This window comes from Loxodonta africana, chromosome 15 (genome assembly GCF_030014295.1).
Source record: "Loxodonta africana isolate mLoxAfr1 chromosome 15, mLoxAfr1.hap2, whole genome shotgun sequence".
NCBI classification, from domain to species: domain Eukaryota; kingdom Metazoa; phylum Chordata; class Mammalia; order Proboscidea; family Elephantidae; genus Loxodonta; species Loxodonta africana.
This window is the reverse complement of record NC_087356.1, coordinates 28,241,596-28,260,946: the sequence shown is the minus strand read 5'-3', so window position 1 is coordinate 28,260,946 and position 19,351 is coordinate 28,241,596. Positions and strand designations below refer to the sequence as shown.

General features: G+C 52.0%; 2 protein-coding genes across 4 annotated transcripts; one reads left to right on the top strand and one right to left on the bottom strand.

Moving 5' to 3' along the window:
* Window positions 1-639: 639 nt before the first annotated feature.
* Window positions 640-5,086, top strand: PRADC1 (protease associated domain containing 1). Its single transcript, XM_003413680.4, has 5 exons — window positions 640-812; window positions 2,735-2,835; window positions 3,371-3,480; window positions 3,756-3,923; window positions 4,141-5,086. The coding sequence occupies exons 1-5, from the start codon at window positions 746-748 to the stop codon at window positions 4,259-4,261; spliced, it is 567 nt and encodes a 188-aa protein (XP_003413728.3). The 5' UTR covers window positions 640-745; the 3' UTR covers window positions 4,262-5,086.
* Window positions 5,084-19,318, bottom strand: SMYD5 (SMYD family member 5). Of its 3 annotated transcripts, none has more exons than XM_003413679.4 (13): window positions 19,211-19,318; window positions 13,276-13,384; window positions 12,386-12,525; window positions 11,795-11,916; window positions 11,345-11,414; window positions 10,738-10,842; window positions 9,460-9,522; window positions 9,179-9,249; window positions 8,750-8,856; window positions 8,298-8,354; window positions 7,453-7,547; window positions 6,737-6,807; window positions 5,084-6,636 (listed from the first exon to the last, which is right to left on the bottom strand). In XM_003413679.4, exons 1-13 carry the CDS (start codon window positions 19,304-19,306, stop codon window positions 6,489-6,491), a joined length of 1,254 nt encoding a protein of 417 aa, XP_003413727.1. In that variant the 5' UTR covers window positions 19,307-19,318; the 3' UTR covers window positions 5,084-6,488. The 3 variants fall into 3 exon arrangements, with proteins under 3 accessions (XP_003413727.1, XP_023408543.1, XP_023408544.2); XM_023552775.2 differs by lacking the exon at window positions 19,211-19,318 and adding an exon at window positions 14,013-16,156; XM_023552776.2 differs by having other exon boundaries at window positions 6,524-6,636; window positions 7,453-7,579.
* Between the last annotated feature and the right edge of the window lie 33 nt (window positions 19,319-19,351).

The window sequence follows — 19,351 nt, the reverse complement described above, 5'->3', positions numbered from 1 at the left end:
GACAGTGAGGCGGGGTGAGAACCTGGCCCCAATACTCGTTTTCTGGCTCTGCACTGGCCAAAGCCTTACGGCTGCAGATCAGGCCGCGTTCCCAACGCCTACGAATAGTGAGCGCGCAAGAAATGATGCAACTGGGCATAAGACGGGCGGGCCTTGAACGCCAAGCCGAGAACGGTGGGCCACCTGGGCGCTAGACAAATGCCTTCCCGCGGGGTGGGGGCGTGGGACGGATTGGGGGAAGGAAAGCAAAGCAGAGTGCTCACGCCTGGGAGAAGGCAAATAAATTGTGAAGCGGCCACGGAGAGGATCCGGCCGAGATGGCAGGAACTAACCGCCAGGGCTTTTAGGCCGCTGAAGCGAGTCATCCGGGGTGCCCACCCCCAATTCTCCCTCCTCCCGGACCGGCCCACCAGTCGGTGAAGCCTTGGAGAGTCATATCCAAACTGAGAAGTGCTGGGGCGGGGCTGGGGCGAGGGCTGGCAATTGGTGTTCACAGCTTAAGCCAATCAGCCTTCGGCCCCACTTCTCTTGGCCAATGGGAAGTAGGCTAAGGCGCAGAGGCGGAAAGCGTGGCTACATGAGCAGGCATGAGAGCCAATCGGCAACAGGCCTCGTTCCGGTTAGCCAACAAGCCACGAGAGCGGGTCTGTGGGCGGGAGGCCGGAGCAGCTCTCCGGCTGAAGTCCGGCGAGGGACGCGCGGCGGGGCGCCGGGGGAAAACGCAGAGCCGGGCAGGGCCCTGGAAATGGTCCCTGGGGCCGCGGGCTGGTGTTGTCTCGTGCTCTGGTTCCCCGCGTGCGTCGCGGCCCACGGTGAGCAACGGGCGGGACTGCGCTGTGGGGCAGGCCGTCCAGCTTGCGCGCGTCTCCGGCTGGGGGCCACGGGTCACCTTGGGGACCCCGCGAGTTTGAGGCAGGGCAGGTGCGGGGACAGATGGCTGGCTGGTTGGGTGCTGGTCCCCAGGGACATGCGCTAGGCGCAGCCCAAGCCTAGGCTCTGAGTCCTCAGCCCCCCACGTTGAAACAGGACCCAGGTGGCCGAGGGTGGTGACCAGGACGAGGCACAAGGGACAGCTGGAAAATCCTACAAGCTGGAGATATGTATGTGAGCACTCATACACATAAAAATATAATAAAAAATTATACAGCATATAATCCTACATCTGGGCTCTCACACACAAGCACACACAATCTGTTAGCACCTACACAAGCACATGTACGTATACAGCCATGTATACATGTATGTATATATTTGTATATGTCGTTAGGTGCCGTGGAGTCGGTTCCAGCTCATAACCCTATATATGTGTGTATGTGTGTGTATACATATATATAAACCCCCCAGTGCCGTCGAGTCGATTCCGACTCATATATATACATACACACATATACTCACACTTAATTTACACAGATAAACAGATGCAGAGGCTAGGCAAGGAGGTGGGGGTGGGGAGCTTAGCGTTAATTCAGGAAGGCCTCCTGGAAGTGCATCTGTATTGGATGGAGAGTCCCCATTCTTGGGTCAAAACGCTATTGCCCAGTGCCAAGCCAACAGAGCGCTACCTGGTGGCAGTGATGTGGGCAATAGGCGAGGACAACTAAAGTCACAATCAGCCCAAAGTCTGGCACATGGTAGTGCATGGTAATTTGTTGGCTAGCTGATCCATGGCTAAGGAAACCAGGGACTCGAGGCCAGGTAAAATATTAAACTTTGGTGCTGAAAAGAAGTTCCCACACCCCAGGAAAGTCTGTTTGCTCTGGCAATTCTCTTCCTCAGTGTGTTGGAGCCAGAAATAGTTGCTCATTCGTCACCCTTTGTTGAGCACCCGCTATATCCTAGCCCCTGTGTTAGACACTGGGGATGCAGCAATGAATATGAATACAATTACAAATTTTGTTGGAAACGTCAGTGGAGAAGAGGTACGAGGGGAACTCAATTCGAATGGGTGTTAGGAGAAGGCAGTCACAGTGCAGAAAGTTTCTCTGAGAAAGTGAAATTTAAGCTGTGACCCAAAGGATGCATAGGAGTGAGGCAGGTAAATACGTGGGGTGAGTGAAGGTAGGGAGCCTTCTAGGTAGAGAGAACAACTTGGAGGAAGACCTGGAGAAGTGAAGAGCTGGGATGGTCAAGAAACTGAAAGGAGGGCAGCGTAGTTTGAATATAGTAAGGAGGAGATGAGCTTGCAGTAGTGTCCGGGGGCCAGATCAAGCAGTGTCTTGTAGGCTGTTAAGACTTAAGATTCGATTTTAAGTCCAAAGGGAAGTCATTGAAGTCCTGGGGATGACAACATGGTCGTGTTTATGTGTTAAGATGGCTATTGTTTGGAGAATGGACCTTAGGAAGCAAGAGTGGAGGCAAACAAAAGTTAAGAAGCTGGAACAGTCAGGGCAATAGGGTGGGTGGGCTAGGGGAATGGCAGTGGGAACAGAGAGTCAATTTTAAGTTTTAGTGAGAATTGTTTACCTGGGCCACGACATCTCCACCTTGAAACTCCCAGGCCCACTTCAGAGCCAACAAGGATTAACTCCCCAGAGAGAGAACACTAGAACAGCAGCTATAAATCTCTGGGGTTACTAATGTTATCTGCCTCAACTCTATCCTCTACAGGGCAAAGACCGTCTATCTCACCCTCCTGGGGAGACCAGTCAGCCCAGGTTCAGACCCAGAGTCCACGGTCTGAACCTGAACTAACTTGTTCCCCGGAAGCTTCTCACCTGTACTCTTTGTCCTTCAGGCTTACGTATCAATGACTATTTGTACTTCCAAGTGCTGAGTCCTGGGGACATTCGATACATCTTCACAGCCACACCTGCCAAGGACTTTGGTGGTATCTTTGTAAGTTTCCGGAGGCCCTCTCTGTTTTGACGTTCTTCCTCCCCTCCTCACTGAGCTGGGTGTCCCTCTCATCCCTTCAGCCAGTACCTGAGTGCCGCCACGGCCCAGTGCTGAGCCGGGGAATAGATCAGAACCCAGCTGTGCCCTCCAGGGGCTGCAGTGCAGGGAGGAAATGCTTCCAGCTCCTCCCATGGGTCTAGCACAGACCTGGGCACCATGGAGGGACAGGCTGTCATGACATAGTGAGAAACCAAGGGCACCAGCTTCCTCTGCCAGCTCTACCTCTGAACTATGTGATTTAAGGCAAGTCACTTCCCCTCTCTGGGTCCACACAAACTCCCCTATCTCCCAGAAAGGCAGGGTTGGGTAGGACAATCATCTGGGCCTTCGTGAGGATTACAATGCTCCAGTTCCCTGCACACAGAAACCAGTTCATGTTTCCTTCACACTCTACGGGAAACCAATTGGATGGGATGTCAGCGCAGTCAGAAAGCAGCCATCTTTTCACACTCTATTCTACCTGAATGTCTTTCAGCACACAAGGTATGAGCAGATCCACCTTGTCCCTGCCGAACCCCCAGAGGCCTGTGGGGAACTCAGCAACGGTTTCTTCATCCAGGACCAAATCGCTCTGGTGGAGAGGGGGTAAGGAGCGGGCAGACATGGACACAAGGGGAGAGCAGGCATAGGGCAGATTTGGGGGTCATAGTTGTTAGTGATGCTTTGAAACAGCTTTTCTGGGGACGAGTCATTGTTTTAAAGGTGTTTAAAACTATCTTAAGATGATTCCGGCCCTTTGGCTATTTACCTACTAGCCATTATAAAAAATCCTCCATGGTCCTTCTTCCACCCACACAGGTGATGGTCTGGAAAGGGGTAGCTAGGACCCTTTCCTTCACTCTCATCTCCACCTCCTCCAGGGGCTGCTCCTTCCTCTCCAAGACCCGGGTGGTGCAGGAGCACGGCGGGCGGGCAGTGATTATCTCCGACAATGCGGTTGACAATGACAGCTTCTACGTGGAGATGATACAGGACAGTACCCAGCGGACCGCTGACATCCCAGCCCTCTTCCTGCTCGGCCGAGATGGGTGAGGGCTCCTTGTCTCTGGCCACATCAGCATCAGCTAGGTGCCATCACTTGGGGAGGTCAAGGGCAATTACCAGTCCCTTCTCCTAGGCCTCATCTTGGGGTACCCCGATTGGGGGGCAAAAAAAGTCCTTGGGACTCCCAGAGACATGGGGGCAGCAGGGCGTGATGGGGTGCTGAGAAGGTGACCATTGCCACCTCTCTTCATGCCCTCCCAGCTACATGATCCGCCGCTCTCTGGAACAGCACGGGCTGCCATGGGCCATCATTTCCATCCCAGTCAATGTCACCAGCATCCCTACCTTTGAGCTACTGCAGCCACCCTGGACCTTCTGGTAGAAGAGTCGGTCCCACATTCCAACCATAAGCAACTCTGGGTTGGAAAAGGGAAACCTGGGAGTTCTGCTGTTTGGGAGTTGGGGAGAGCATATGGGGATGGGTGGGAGCCAGGGAGTGGCTTGGGCTTGGGCTAGGCTGAAGGAGGGAAGCTGCACCACTGGCTTCTCTGCCCAGGCCCTAGGGCTTCTGGCTAGGATCTGGAACAAAAAGTGGCCTGAGAGCCATCTGTGAAGGGCTACATCCCACCTGGCCCCAGCCTTCCTACCCAGGGTCTCCTCACAATGCTGTTCACAGCCCCTCCCCCAGGAGTTGCTGGAGTGATTTGAGGAGCAGCTGTTTTGGGACTCAATAAACCTTCACTGACTTTTTAGCAATAAAGCTACTTACCAGGGTTGCAACTGTTTGTCTTAGAATAAGAGCACACAGTGGCAGAAAGGGCCTTCAAAACTCACTTGTCCCATACCCTCATTTTGAGAGGTAAAAATTGAGGCCCAGAGAGGATAAGTGATTTGCCCAAGGTCCTTAGGGACCAGTGCCCAGACTGCTGGTCTCTGATCCCAGCAGTCTCCTGCTCCAGCACTGAGGAAGCCACCTAGGGAGAAGACTCATCCTGTAGCCTGGGAGTGGGGACCCACACTGGACTTCAAAGGACTGTTGCTTTTGGGCTCATGGAACATTTGCACAGCAGAGTGTGGATGAGACCAGACGTGAGGCTCCCATTTCCCACCACTGCCTGGCCTAATGCTCCCCCTTTGCACCCACCTGACTGCTAGGTGCCCCAGGTAGCCTGTCAAGCCACTGTCTACAAAGCATTCCTGCAGAGGCCTGTCACCACTCACGTTTTATTGAGAACAGTGGGTAGGTGGGCATGGGAGAGGGTGTTGGCTGCTGTGAAGAACCCAATAAGTGAGGGGGCCAAACAAGCAGGTTTCACCTGGCTCCATAATCCAGCAAAAGGCCTGTAGTGGGCACCCACCCTCCTGCGATCCCTCAGCAGAGGGATGTGGCAGGCCCCTCAGGGAAGGTAGATAAGAAGGAATTGGGAGTGATGAGTTGTAATTGCCACAGCACCCAACTAGAAAGCAATGGGTAGTGGTAAATGAGGAGTGAGAAGGGGGTACAGTCAGGATTAATCTCAGAGTTTCTAGTCCAGCTTTTCTAGGTTTCTGGAAGACTTCAGTGTTCCCCTCTGGAAACCCTGAAGATGAAGACTGAGGCCAGGAGAGCCTCTCACTGACCTAGGGAAGACTTTTTTATTTTTGAAGACTTTAGAACATCCTAAATTATGGAGCACAGGCCTGTCATCCCTAGGTCTCGGCCATGCTGCTAAAGTCCTCAGCAGGAAGGGGTGATGATCCTCACATTCCTCATCTGAGGAAGGCCAGGCATCTTCTGTACCCCATGGGGCCAGCCATTGTGCCAGGGCCTGAGAGCAAGGCACAAGTACAGAGATTCTGGCATCTGGGGAAGGGGCCATCTCCACTATCCCAGATGTCCAAATGCCGGGAGTGAGGCAAAGAGGGAAGTAATCTCCTCTTCCTGATGCAATATCCCCTGTCAGAGAGCCTTAGGGAAGGTGCTCCAGAGGCCCAGCTCCTCCTCTCTCCCTCTGACAGCAGTTGCCTTATCACCTCCAACTGTGGCAGGTGGGAAGAAGGGGAGGGAGCCTCACCTCCTTCCCATTTCTGCTTCAATGAAATCAGGCTGTTCTCAGATTTGCCAGTTCCTGGTGGTGTTAGTTGCCATCCAGTTGATTCCAACTTAGGGCGACCCCACGTATGCAGGGTAGAACTGCTCCGTAGGGTTTCAAGGCTGTGCTACTTTGTTACCCCCCTCAAAACAGAACAGCAGGTTGAGAGGGGAGAAGCCTCAGGTGGATGGGTGAGGGTAGGCTGTGAGCCAAGGGGAAGAAATACTGTTAGGCCTTGACCTTGGATCCAGCCTCTCACACCCTAGAGTGGAGTGCCTCAAGGGAAGGCCAATTCTGAAGGGCTCAGTGACAGTGCAGAGCCTGAGCCAACTCAGCAGCAGTGTCCAGGGCATGAGGTCTGGTGGGAGGTGGAGGGCCTAGGGTCCATTCTCTATCCTACCATCTGGCAGAGACAGAGCTAGAATGGGGGAAAAGCAGGCAACAAGGGTGGGGACTTCCTTCCAAACCTCCTCTCTGGAGGAAGGGCCCCCTTTTCTGGCAGGGACTGGGGTAGGGCCCCTTCTGGGCAGGGCAGTATCACACATCAGTCATCTCATCCCCCAGCTCTGCGTCTTCTGGCTCTCCTTCCTCTTCCTCGTCTTCTTCCTCTTCCTCCGAGGTCACATTGGGGTCATCAGCCTCTGCCAAGCATTTGGGGCAGGAACAAACAAACAGATAGTTCTCCCTGCAGGGGATGGGGGGATGGCAGTAGGGGCGAAAAGTCAGGCAGCCACGGAGACAGAGGACCCCAGAGCCCCGCTGCCCGCCATGGCCCCAACTGGCACCTGAGGATCTTGTGGCGGCTGTGGCGGCTACGCTCCCGCTGGCAGCAGTCTAAGTAGCTGATACAGATTTCCTGCAGAGGAGAGGAGAGGGTGGGGTCTAACAGTCTGTTCTCTATATGAGATGGGATAAGCGCTTCCCCAGTCACCCCCGATCCCCAGGAGCCGGGCCTGAGCTGCCCCATCCGTTCCCCAGCCTTCAGCAGGCAGGCCACTATGAGGCTCCAACACGTGTGTCTGAGACAGAAGAGGGACTGGGGTTGGCCTCAGGCCATGGTTAAAGCCAGGTGCTGGCCCAGGTCTGTGACTGGGGTCAGAGGTTAGCTTTGTGTGATGCTACTTGCCCTGGAAGAAGATTCAACCAGGCTCTGTGCCCTGTGCTAATAGCCAGGACCCCCAAACCCACGCCAGCCTCCCATGGACCAAGCTGCCAAGAGCTATCTCCTCCTGCTTTCTTAGAAATTAGACTTGTTGATCAAGAAAACCTGGCCGTACACAGCTGTCCTTCAAACACTGCTGCTCTGAGGCATTCTGGAATTATTTTTTGAAGAGGTGGGGTAGGGTGAGAGTACTCATAAGCAAAAGGATTTGTGCCCTGGGGCACATGGGGATTCAACCCAGCAGCCTGGACTTTAAGGGGCTCTAGCCACTGCTGCTCCCAATACCAGAGAGAACTTACGAGGTCGACTGCCCACCCTCCAGGGCTCTGGCCCCCTCACCTCTCCTGGCTTAATATCCTCCAGGGCAGTGACATGCAAAAGGAAGTTGTTTTCTGGGAAGGAGGTCTCTGCATTGGGAACACAGCTGTGGTTGCCTGGGTCAGGAGAGGCAGGTAAGGATTACCAGCTAAGAAAAATAATAGCGTCAGCAGACAAAGCACTGGGTCCCATCTTCTCATTTTCTGATCCCTGCCCCACGTTTCCTGACTCTCCATCCAGTGCTCTTCTGAAGGCCATAGAGCGCAGGCATATCACCGCCCCCTCCCACCCTCTATGACTGCCCTGCTCTCCTCACAGGCTGACCTAATTCTCAGTTTGCCAGTGTCTGGAGAAGGAGTGCCAGGGCCCTGAACAGTTCTGTCTGCTACTGCATGATTGTAACAGCCAAGCCAGGCTCTTTGAAAGCCCAGCTTGGGAGGGGTGGAGTGGCCCTGCAGCTTGGGCAGAAGTGTTTGCAGTGAGGAAACCAGAGGGTGGGAGGCTTAGATCTGGAAAAGGCAGTTAGCTCTCCCCTCCCATCAGGTGCTGATGAGCTTCCTCTTCCCAGGATCCTGAGGGCCTCCCAGCCTCTCCCAACGCTCCCCTGCCAAATCTCCCTTTGCAAGAGTCTGAGCTTTGCACAGGGGCTGGCCTGCTGGAAGGTATTACATATGATCAGTCAAGTGAATGAATGAATGGAAAAATGACAGCACAAAAAGGCCCCCGGGAAATCCTTAAGGAAGCTCAGACCTAACCCTGCTCCCAGATTCAATCCCACCAACATAGAAGGGACCAACTGAGAAATTAACTGTGGCTTTGAGGCCACTTGGCAAAGGCAGAAATGCCCCCGGGACCCCATGACTCACAGCAGCTCTGAAGCACAAAGAGGCCAGATCCTTCACAGTTAAGAAACTCGCCAGTTGCTGGAAGGCAGTAATATGCAGGCATTATTCGACCCATTTTAAAGGTGGGAAAAGGGAACTTGCTTACAAGGATAGGGACTGGCTCCACTGTCCACCGGCCCCACCGCACTGATGCACCTGGTGTCCACCATTTTACCCAAAATAAGGCCAAACCTTGCTTTTCTAACACCACCACCCTATTTGTCCAGCACCCCTCCCCCAAGCATTGAGCCTCTGCCCAGATCTCAGGCCATTTCTTCTCCACGTGTCCTGTGGACAGATCTGAGGCTACCCACAAGCACACAGGATTACCTTCCCCCACCATTCACTTAGAGCTCTCTGGGGGAGGACTGTGTCCACCACCTGACTGGGAGGGGTCTCCAAGTTGGGTGAGGCCAAGGCCCCATGTCACCCACCTGCCTCGATGTCCTTGTACAGTTGGTCAATGAAGGCATCCAGCTGCTCGCGGTCCTGAGGCTTCAGCTCCAGAGCATCACAGGCATGGACCCACTGGCTCAGGGAGCTGGGGGCCCCAGGCAGCCAAGGGTTGGGGAGGAGGAGGCCAGGTCACAGGGCTTTCCACTTCCAGGCAAGTTAAGCCCAGATGGGAGTTTCTCACCCATACCCCGTGTCTTCCTCAAGGGTGGGGCCCCATCTTCCCCAACAGATCAAGCCCCCAAGAACATTTTTTCTGAGTCCCCGCACTGTGTCTGGTACAGTGCTCTGGCCAGAGTCACATTCTGCCTCACCCTATCTTTAAAGGAGCTGTGGCCACCTTCCTCAGTCCATCTCCCACCTGAGCCCTGAGGGATAAGTCCAACAGCCCAGGAACATTCTCTCCTAACCTGGTCCCGATTCCTTGGCCATTGGTCCCAACAAGAGCAAAGAGAGACCGGAATCCATCTGGAGTGAACCACTGCAGGAAAGAGAGGAGATGAATGCTAGGGTTACAGCCACTTCCTGATGCACCCCTCTGTTCTGGAGGTCTTCTCTGAGTGACTCCCATACCAACTCCAGAAGACCAATTCAGCTCTGGCTTAGCGGTCCCAGCAGGAAAGGCTGAGCCCAGTTGCTCCTGGAGAGCTGGACTGACTGGGAGGCCCCGGCCTACGCTCTCCACGCTCACCTGGCTGAGTGCTTCCTCATACAGGGCCTCTGTGAAGAGTCTCCGCAGAAGATCCAGCTGGCCCTGGTTTAGGGGAAGCAGGGAGAGACTTGCATCCCTGGGGATTTCCCATTAGCACCCAGCAGGGCCCAGAAGACCAGGTGAGGGAAGAAAAAGGGCCAGCTCTGTAGACTGAGCTTTCCCTCGGGGCAAAGGAAGGCCACAGAGTCCTTATCTCCAGAGAGCTTTGGCAATCCACTGGACTGCTCCAACCCAAGGTGGCAAACCACAAAATTGTCCCTATTTTCCAGCATTTGAACCAGCAGGGCTAGCCTAGTCCTTACCACCAACCTCCAGGCTCCCCTAATCTGGCTCCAGACCAGCTTGGAGCCCCCGACCCCTTCCCTCAGAATTCCATGCTGGAAGGCCCATCCCAGATGCATCCCTTTCACACACCTGCCTCCACCCTCAGGCAGCTCCTGCATGGAAGTCTGGTGTCCTCAGCATGAACTGGTAACTGACTGGAAGCGGGCACTTACTAAACTGTGTTTCACGCTGCTCCTGGACTCTGTGGGACCCCAACCCTCAATTTGCTATTATACCTGATTTTTTTCACTGCTATCCTATCATAGGAAACCCTGGTGGTATAGTGGTTAAGTGCTACGGCTGCTAACCAAGAGGTCGGCAGTTCAAATCCGCCAGGCGCTCCTTGGAAACACTATGGGGCAGTTCTACTCTGTCCTATAGGGTCACTATGAGTCGGAATCGACTCGACGGCAGTGGGTTTGGTTTGGGGTTTTATCCTATCATGAGGAATCCCTGGGTAGCGCAAATGGTTAAGTGCTCAGCTGCTAACTGAAAGGTTAGAGGTTCAAGTCTACCCAGAGGGGCCTTGGAAGAAAGACCTGGTGATCTACTTCTAAAAAATCAGCCACTGAAAACCCTGTGGAGCACAGTTCTACTCTGACACACAAGAGGTCCCTGTGAGCTGGAATCAACTCAATGGCAACTGGTTATCCTATTACGAGGGTTCTGCCTTCCCGCATCAGGGTAAAGGGCACTTTCAGGACAGGGTACCCAGCTCTGCATTCCTCTGTCACCACCCCGCTTCCCAATTTCAGGGCCACTGATCATGAAGTTAAACAGTAACAGGAATACAAGTACTTACAATTGATTTTGGACTCAAGCTCTAACCCCTTCATGTGGCTGGGGAGGGCCCAAACATGAGGCTCCCCTCAGGTAGCCATCACAGGCTACTGAGGGCAGGGCAGGGCAGGGCAGGGATCATAGAAGACCGACCTTGAATTTGTCCCCCAGGAGTTTGTGGACAATTTCCTCCTCCTCATTGGCCGTTTTGTTACAGAACTGGGAAAAGAGCCTGATCCAACGATCCTTATCCTTAGCCTGCAGTGAACAAATACACTGAAGGGTCACACTCACCCAGGCACATGTGTGCACATACCCACGTGGACTCATGGACACCTCCCCACCCTCCCCACTCTAATCATCTCCCCTACTGGACCAAGCTAATCAGTACACCCATACTTGGGAAAATAAGGCTGAGGAACCAAATTTTGACAGAAGGTGCTTATACAGTGGCTGGTCTCATTTGATGTAAGAGACAGTCCTGAAAAGGTGGTACCTATAAATCAAATGTATGAATTGCTACTGCCCAAGAAGTCCTCCCAGAGATGGAAGACAACAGAGAAAATGAGCCCCACTCTCCCACTCCTCATGCCTGATTTACAGTTAGTGGACTCCTAAGGTTTTACGGAGCAAGCAGCTCTTCTTTGGGAAGCCAGGGAGAACTCTGCATCCGAGCCACGGCCTTAAGGCGAGGAGGAGACTAAGCCCAAGGGCTGAATGGGCCCAGAGCCAGCTCCCCAGGAGGGACAGGTGGGCTCACCTGCTTCACCGTGGCCACCATCCGGGCCATCAGCATGATGCTTGCAGTCTCAGGGGGATAGTGAACACTCCTAGGGAGGAAAAAAAGGTTGGCCTAGAAATTCCCTCCCCAGTAGCTGAGCTCAGGGAGGCCCAGTCTGATTGCTACAAAGAACCCTTTGTACCAATTCCATGTATAACCAAAGAGAGAAAGACATAAGCAGGGACTTGAGCAGGACTTTTCATCCTCATGGGCTTACTGAGGACCTCTGTGGGAGTGTGTAAAATGTCGAGGATGGCAGGACTGGCAGCTCAGATTAAAGGCAGGGGGTTGGGTACTGCGGCCTCTGCTTAACCCTAAGAATGGAGGAAAAATCAGAGGGTGGGGGAATGGTAACTTAAAGATGGCTGCTGAGCTGAGGACAGGCAGGGAGAGAGGAATAAAGCAAAGAAGAGAGGAAATGCTACTTACCTCCATGCCTCCTGCAGCTTATTGAGAGGATGCAGGGGGTCGTCCTGGGATGGCCCTGCACACAGGACCTGGTGGTACTGCTCAGCAGCTGCCTGCCGACACTCTGCACTGCAGTACATCACCTGTCAGGAGGGGCGGAGGTCAGCACCTGGGTGCTTGCCATGGGGTGAGGGGGCTAAGGCACAGCCATCCCATGTTACCACCTCTAAATGCATTCCTTCCACAAACTGGCCCTGGGCAGGAGCTCAGTGGTTAGATGAACAAGCACAGGGTGCTCTGGGGACTGGGAGAGGGTACCTACCCCAGGCTCATTAAACCACAGAAAGGGAAGACACCTTTTCAGGTAGATGGGAAAACCCCTGCCAGGCAGAGGGGGGAGAGGGGCTTGAAGGAAGAGGGCAAGCTCCCACCAAGCCCACTTTCTAGACAATGGACCTGGAACAGGAAGGATGGGACCAAAACAATAACTGAGCCTTTTCAGTGTCTCACCCTCTACTGTGATTCTCCAGGGCCACGACCAGGTCTGTTCTCACTCCTGTCTCCCCCAAGAGGATCAGCTAAGGTCTCTTCCACCCACCGAGGGACGCTCACCTGGCAGTGGGGACAGTTCTGATGCAGGTCCTTCCGCACAGTGCATAGCTCTGGATGAGGCAGAACCTGGCCTGGTTTTCCAGTCAGCCTCTGGGCGTTCTCCTCGGCCTTCTCCAGTGCCCGAAGGCAGTGGTCACAGGCTGAGGGTGAGAGCCAGACGTGACCACGTAAGTGCCCTGAGAGCAGAGGCCATGTCTGTGCTCTTCAGAGAGGTATTCTCAGGGCTCACCATTGCCTGGCACACACCAGGTTCTCAGTAAAAGTTGGGGAAGTGAGTGAATGAATGACTACGTTAATGAATGGAATGAGTGAATGGATTTCACCTCCTCCTGCTCAGGAGCCGCCACCCCTCCTGTCTGACTCCCTGCTCCTCACCGGGACTCAGTCTGTCAGGTTCACCCTGTCCTCCACACTGGGCTTTCCCCCACACTCTGGAGCCAACTGACCTTCCTTTCACAGATGGGCTCTAAGCTAAGAAAAGTGTGCAAAAAATATGCAGCTAGCAAAGCCCAGGGCATCCAACTTGCTTCTGAGCCCTAACTCTGCCTTCTTTGACCAAGAGCCACACATCCTCCTCTTGGTGGGGGCTCCACTTTGGCACAGAGCCCTTCAGCATGATGTCCTATGGGGCCAGACTCTGAGTGACACTCCTCCACCTAGGGAGACACCAAGAGGACCACTCCACTGCAGGCTTACAGCTCCAAATGGCCTGAGACTGGACAGAGGCGTAGTTCTCAGGCACATTTCTCTCGACGCAAGACAGCCATTTTCTCCCGAACACCCAGGGTCCCAGAGATGTCAGTCAGTAGGGGGCATAAGCACCTCTCTTCCTGTGCACAAAGGTGACTGGGCCCAGCAGCCATGAGGAGTGGACAAGGAGATGTGCTCACCTCGATAACGATAAAGTGCATTCCAGAGAAACTGTGCAGCCACCAGGGGCCGTTCTACGAAGATGGTCTCCCCCTTCCGGATCAGCTGTTTGGCAAACAGCCCCTTTCCCTGAGGGCAGAGAGGGATAGGATGGCCATTAGAAGAGACAGAGGACCATTCAACATTACCCCGACGTGTCTCCCTCTCAGCAGAAGCCTCTGCCTCTGGAGGGTTCATGGAGAATGGTCAGCAGCCTCCATAAATGCCTCTTCTGGAAATACAGCTCTGACCTACTTTCAGTCACACCTCTTGAAGACCATTCAGAGCAGAGGGCTCAAGGCAGGGATGCAGCCTCCATGGCAGCCAGCTCAGAATACTCAGAAGAGAATTTTTAGAATGGCCAGAGCATGGCCAAGGCTCATAGCAAGCTGAGTGGTACCAGGTGCTGGTGATGGTAGGGCATCCTTCTCTCAGTCACCCATATGCCCCTCCAGGATCCTGGCAGTGATGCTGCCACTGCTCAGGGTTGTACACAAACCCTATACCACGGGAGAGGGAGGCCTAGTTTAGGGCACAGTGCTCTACTTCCCTGGTCAGCTGGTACTACAGCACCTAGCACAGTGCTCAGGTGCTGCACTAAAGGAATGAGCTAATCCCAGCACCAGTCCTAATGCTAACGTGCTGTGAGCCTTTAAGCCAACTGCTTCACTTCTTTGCCTCTGTCTCCCGTATAAAAACTGAGTATTAAAACACCTACCAGGTGCAATGACATAGTATAGGTGAATGCACCTCAAGAGCTCTGGCTCCTTGCTACTCAAGGTGAAGTCCATGGACCGGCAGCACCAGCATCACCTGAGATTGTTAGAAATGCAGAATCTTGGGCCCCACCTGCTGAATCAGAATCTGCATTTTGACAAATGCCCTGGTAATTTATTGCATGTTAAAGTTTGAGAAACACTGGTTAGAGCACTGCATATATCATGTGAGGATGAAAGATGAGAAAACAATCTCCAAACTGCCATGTGCAAAAGGACTCAGAAGACAGCTTCAATATCCAGGTGGAGCTGCAGGCCCAGGAGGGTACTTACTCCCACTGTTCACTTAGAGAACAGGGATGGTGCCCCCGCCAACACTGAGCTGCCACGACAAAGGGAGAAACGAAACTGACACAGCGGCAAAATGACCTGTCACACTGTAGCTCCCCAACAGCCCCGCTTCCTACTAGCACTGGCACTTTGGCCAGATAGGGGTGCCGCCCACACACAGAACAGCAGAGATGTGTCAACAGGACAGGCCCTGAGCAACCCATGAGCCACATATCTCAGTCCTCTGAACAACTCCAGGAGTTTATCCAGCAGTAGAGAGAGTGGTAGAGGGGCAGAGGAGAAACAAAACCACTGGGCCAAGCTGTGGACACACCCTTGATGGTCTAGCCTCTGACACACCAGTTGGTTTTTTTTCTTTTTTAAATTTTTATTGTGTTTTAAGTGAAAGTTTACAAATCAAGTCAGTCTCTCATACAAAAATTTATATACACCTTATTACATACTCCTAGTTGCTCTCCCCTGATGAGACAGCACACTCCTCCTCTCCACCCCTTATTTCCGTGTCCATTCAGCCAGCCTCTGTCCTCCTCTGCCTTCTCATCTCCCCTCCAGACAGGAGCTGCCCACATAGTCTCATGTGTCTACTTCATTCAAGAAGCTCACTCCTCACCAGTATCATTTTCTATCTCATTGTCCACTCTAATCCCTATCTGAAGAGTTGGCTTTGGGAATGGTTCCTGTCTTGGGCCTACAGAAGGTCTGAGGACCATGACCTCTGGGGTTCTGCTAGTCTCAGTCTGACCATTAAGTCTGGTCTTTTTATGAGAATTTGAGGTCTGCATCCCACTGCTCTCCTGCTCCTTCAGGGGTTCTCTGTTGTGTTCCCTGCCAGGGCAGTCATTGGTTGTAGCTGGGCACTGTTTAGTTCTCCTGATCTCAGACTGATGTAGTCTCTGCTTTATATGCCCCTTTCTGTCTTTTGGGCTCATAATTCCCTTGTGTCTTTGGTGTTCTTCATTTTCCTTTGGTCCAGGTGGGTTGAGACCAATTGATGCATCTTAGATGGCCACTAGCTAGCTTTTAAGACCCCAGACACCACTCTCCAAAGTGGGATGCAAAATGTCTTCTTAATAGATTTTATTATGCCAATTGACCCAGATATCCCCTGAAACCATGGTCCCCAAGCCCCCATCCCTCCTACACTGGCCTTCGAAGCATTTGGTTTATTCAGGAAACTTTTTGCTTTTGGTTTAGTTCAGTTGTGCTGACCTCTCCTGTGTGTTGTCTTACCCTTCACCTAGAATAGTTTTTGTCTACTAATTAGTGAATATCCCTCTCCTTCCCTCCCTCCCCACTCTTGTAACCATCAAAGAATACTTTCTTCTCTGTTTAAATTATTTCTTGAGCTCTTATAATAGTGGTCTCATATAATATTTGTCCTTTTGCAACTGACTAATTTCACTCAGCATAATGCCTTCCAGATTCCTCCATGTTACGAAATTTTTTCACGGATTCATCATTGTTTTTTATTGATGCGTAGTATTCCATTGTGTGAATATACCATAATTTATCCATTCATCCACTGATGGCACCTTGGTTGCTTCCATCTTTTGCTATTGTAAACAGTGCTGCAATGAACATGGGTGTGCAAATATCTGTTCATAGTTGGTAAATTTTTGAAAATCATTCCTGCCAACGTTCACTGAAGCAACAAAGTGGTCAAAAACTACTCCCACGGGAGGTCCCTAATCTATGAGGTTTCATGAGCCAGCTCTCTCAAACCTTCAAAGTAATTCTTATGCTATTTGAACTATTCAATACAGAAAAAATGAAAAGCATCTCCATTAAAAAAAAAAAAAAAGCATAACCCTGATGTGGAGGAAGACAGCACAAGGCCCAAAAAAAAAAAAATCCCAAACTAATCCCACTTGAATATAGATGCAAAAAGCCCAAAATAACCCATCTTGTTACCAAGTCAGGGTGGGTATATGATTTTCTCCAGCAGCACATCAGGTGCAGGCATGGGAAAAGCACATTCTTCCGGAGCTGAGGCTTTGACAGAAGGCTAGGACAGAATAATTGGGCAAGTAGAGGAGCTGAAGTGATAAAGTGATAAGGAAGAAGTGAAGAGAGGAGGTGGCTGAGAATTAGGAGGCTAAGTGGAAGTAAAGGTGACTATCACTGCACACTACTAGTCAAGAACCTGAGAGACCATCACACTGTGGGGCTGATGTGGCATGTGGTTGTTGGAATCGACCAGGAGCACTAGAGACCCTGGGGTACAGGTGGGAGATGTGAGCAGCTAAGGAGACCGAAAATTAGGAGAGCTGATTTACAGAGAGGAATGCTCTGGAAGCCTCTGGAGTAGAAAGTTGAGCTGAGGAATTAGATCAGTATTAAGACGACGAGATCAGGAAACAAATGACTAGAGGGCTGGCGTCTTGGGCAAGGACCAAGGGTACACACAGCCACTATATGTAATAAATTATTCAATCTCTCCAAACAAAAAATTGTAAATGAAAACAAAGCCAAAGCATTTTGTATGTATCAACTGGCAAAGATAACAAGGTAAGAAAATACTCGGCACTGGAGAGAACACACACGTGTGCACAGAAATTAAGCTCCAAGACCTTTGACCCTGCCCCCAGGTAAAAAATTATACAAAACAAAATGTCTACAAATAAGGGGTTGGTTGAATTAACTGTGATCCTCTCATAAAATAGAATATTACTCAGCTTTAAAAAATTAATACATAGGAATAGTTTCATTGATAGTGAAAGATTTATTCCTACCTCAAAAAGCCAACTCCACTGTGGGCAAGTCAATTCTAACTCACAGTGAGCCTATAGGAGAGTAAAACTGTCCCATAGGGTTTCCAAGGCTGTAATCTTTAGGGAAGCAGACTGCCACATCTTTCTTCATCAGTGTAGCTGGTGGGCTCGAACTGCCAACCTTTTAGTTGGCAGCCGAGCACTTTAACCACTGTACCACCAGGCCTCCTTCATCAAAAAGCAGTTTCTAAAAATATTATATATATATATACATATACACACACACACACATTTGGAAACCCCGGTGGTGTAATGGTTAAGAGCTACAGCTAACTAAAAGGTCAGCAGTTTGAATCTACCAGGCGCTCCTCGGAAACTCTATGGGGCAGTTCTACTCTGTCCTTAAGGATCACTATGAGCCGGAATTGACTCAACGGCAAAAAGTTTGGTTTCTTTAATATATATATATTTGCACAGGTGTGGTGCAATGGATTACTTTTATATGGCCTTTCTCACCACCATTTTATAACTCTTACCAAATGATTGGGTGGGGCTACGAAAATAAGGTGCCTGTGGCTCACCAAGAGGACTGGACAGCTTCCTGATAATGCAAATAAGGTGCATGTCATCCTTAAAGTATATGGAACCCTAACAAGGGGATTGGTCAGTTTTACCGTTCCACTAGGCTTAAAATGAGCCATCCCAGAGCTGGAAAGGGGAGGACCTCACTACCACCAAGAAAGAAGAGCTAGGAGTGGAGCATGTCCATTGGACCTAGAATCCCTGTGCTGACAACCTCCTAGACCCAGGAGACAGAGCTGTAACTCTAGAGGCTGCGAAAAGTAGCGGCAGAGAAACAGCAGCAGCAGAGGCAGCAGAACCAGGAGACAGCTCAGTGGGCTTCCTGGCTTACAGAGCGAGAGAGAGCGGAGAGTGGGGTGCCTCCAGGCACCTGTCAGTGGAGCTAAAGAGCTTTGTAACACTTGCCCAAGTAGGGCAAAGGCTGGGCGCAGGGCCAAGGAACTTGGAGAGTCCTGCCTATGGACACAGCAGAGAAGCTGTCCTGACAGAAGAACTATATTCTGAGTCGTTCCTGATCCTAAATTGTAACCTGTTACTTCCCTAATGGAGCAGTGGTTAAGAGATTGGCTCCTAACCAAAAAGGTCGACAGTTCCAATCCACCAGCCACTCCTTGGAAACCCTATGGGCAGTTCTACTCTGTCCTGTAGGGTCCCTATGAATGAGAACTGACTTGATGGCAATGGGTTTAGTTTTGTGACTTCCCTAATAAACCCTATGAGATTGTCGATGAGTTTTGTGTGGCCACTACAGCAGAAAAGTAGAGTGCTGTGGGAGGGACATCTGGTATCAGAATTGGTAAAAAGGCTGGAGAGATGTGGTATGTCCAACCTCCGCCTCATATGATTGGCCTTGGGCTGTTGGTCTTGATGCTCCTTCCCCCTTCTGAAGTCAAAGGAGGTCAGATGCCTCCACTGCACCATTTTTACAACAAATATAGAAAAATGTGAAAACGTCTCTGCATGATCGAATTGAGTCATTTTTATCTTTTCTTACGTGCACTTTTTTTTCTACAACGAACTTTTAAAGCACGATAATAAAGAGGCTAAAATCATGTCACTATCCCGCATACAAACCTTTCAAATGCTCCCACGGCCTTCAGACTCCAGTCCAAATCCCATGGTACTCTAAGGCCCTTCCTGAAGGGTCCTGCCGTCTCTCCTCACCCCCGACTCAAATTTCACTCAGAGAGTTCCCTTAGGACCCACGCTTTCAGGTACCTCAGTTCTCTGCCCACCACGTACCCGCCCACCGCTCCCAAGGCCCAGCAGCAATGTCCCCCAACCCCTCCAGCCACAGCAGGGCTGCTGGCAGGCTGGCCCGGTTCCGGGGGGAAAGGGCCGCGCACGGAGAATCCGGAAGCCCCCAGTCCACCGCGTCACGGCGCCCCGAGCCTGCGCGTGGGGACCCGCAGGGAGCCACCGGCCCACGAGCAGCAGCTGGGCCGCAGCATCCGAGCGGCAGAGAAGCCTCTAGGCTCCAGGAAAGGAATCCCGGAAGACTGTCTCCAAGGCCGGACGGGATTGGGGGTTCCCGGCGGGGCCCGCCCCAGCCTCACCTTGGAGCTGCTCACGAAGCGGACTTCCACCGTGCCCCGGGCCCGGCCCGCCACGCCCACGCAGAAAGAGAACACGTCGCACATGGAGGCCGCCATCTTGGGGGCGCAGGCGCCTCCGCCTCCTGACCCTTGACCCCGCCT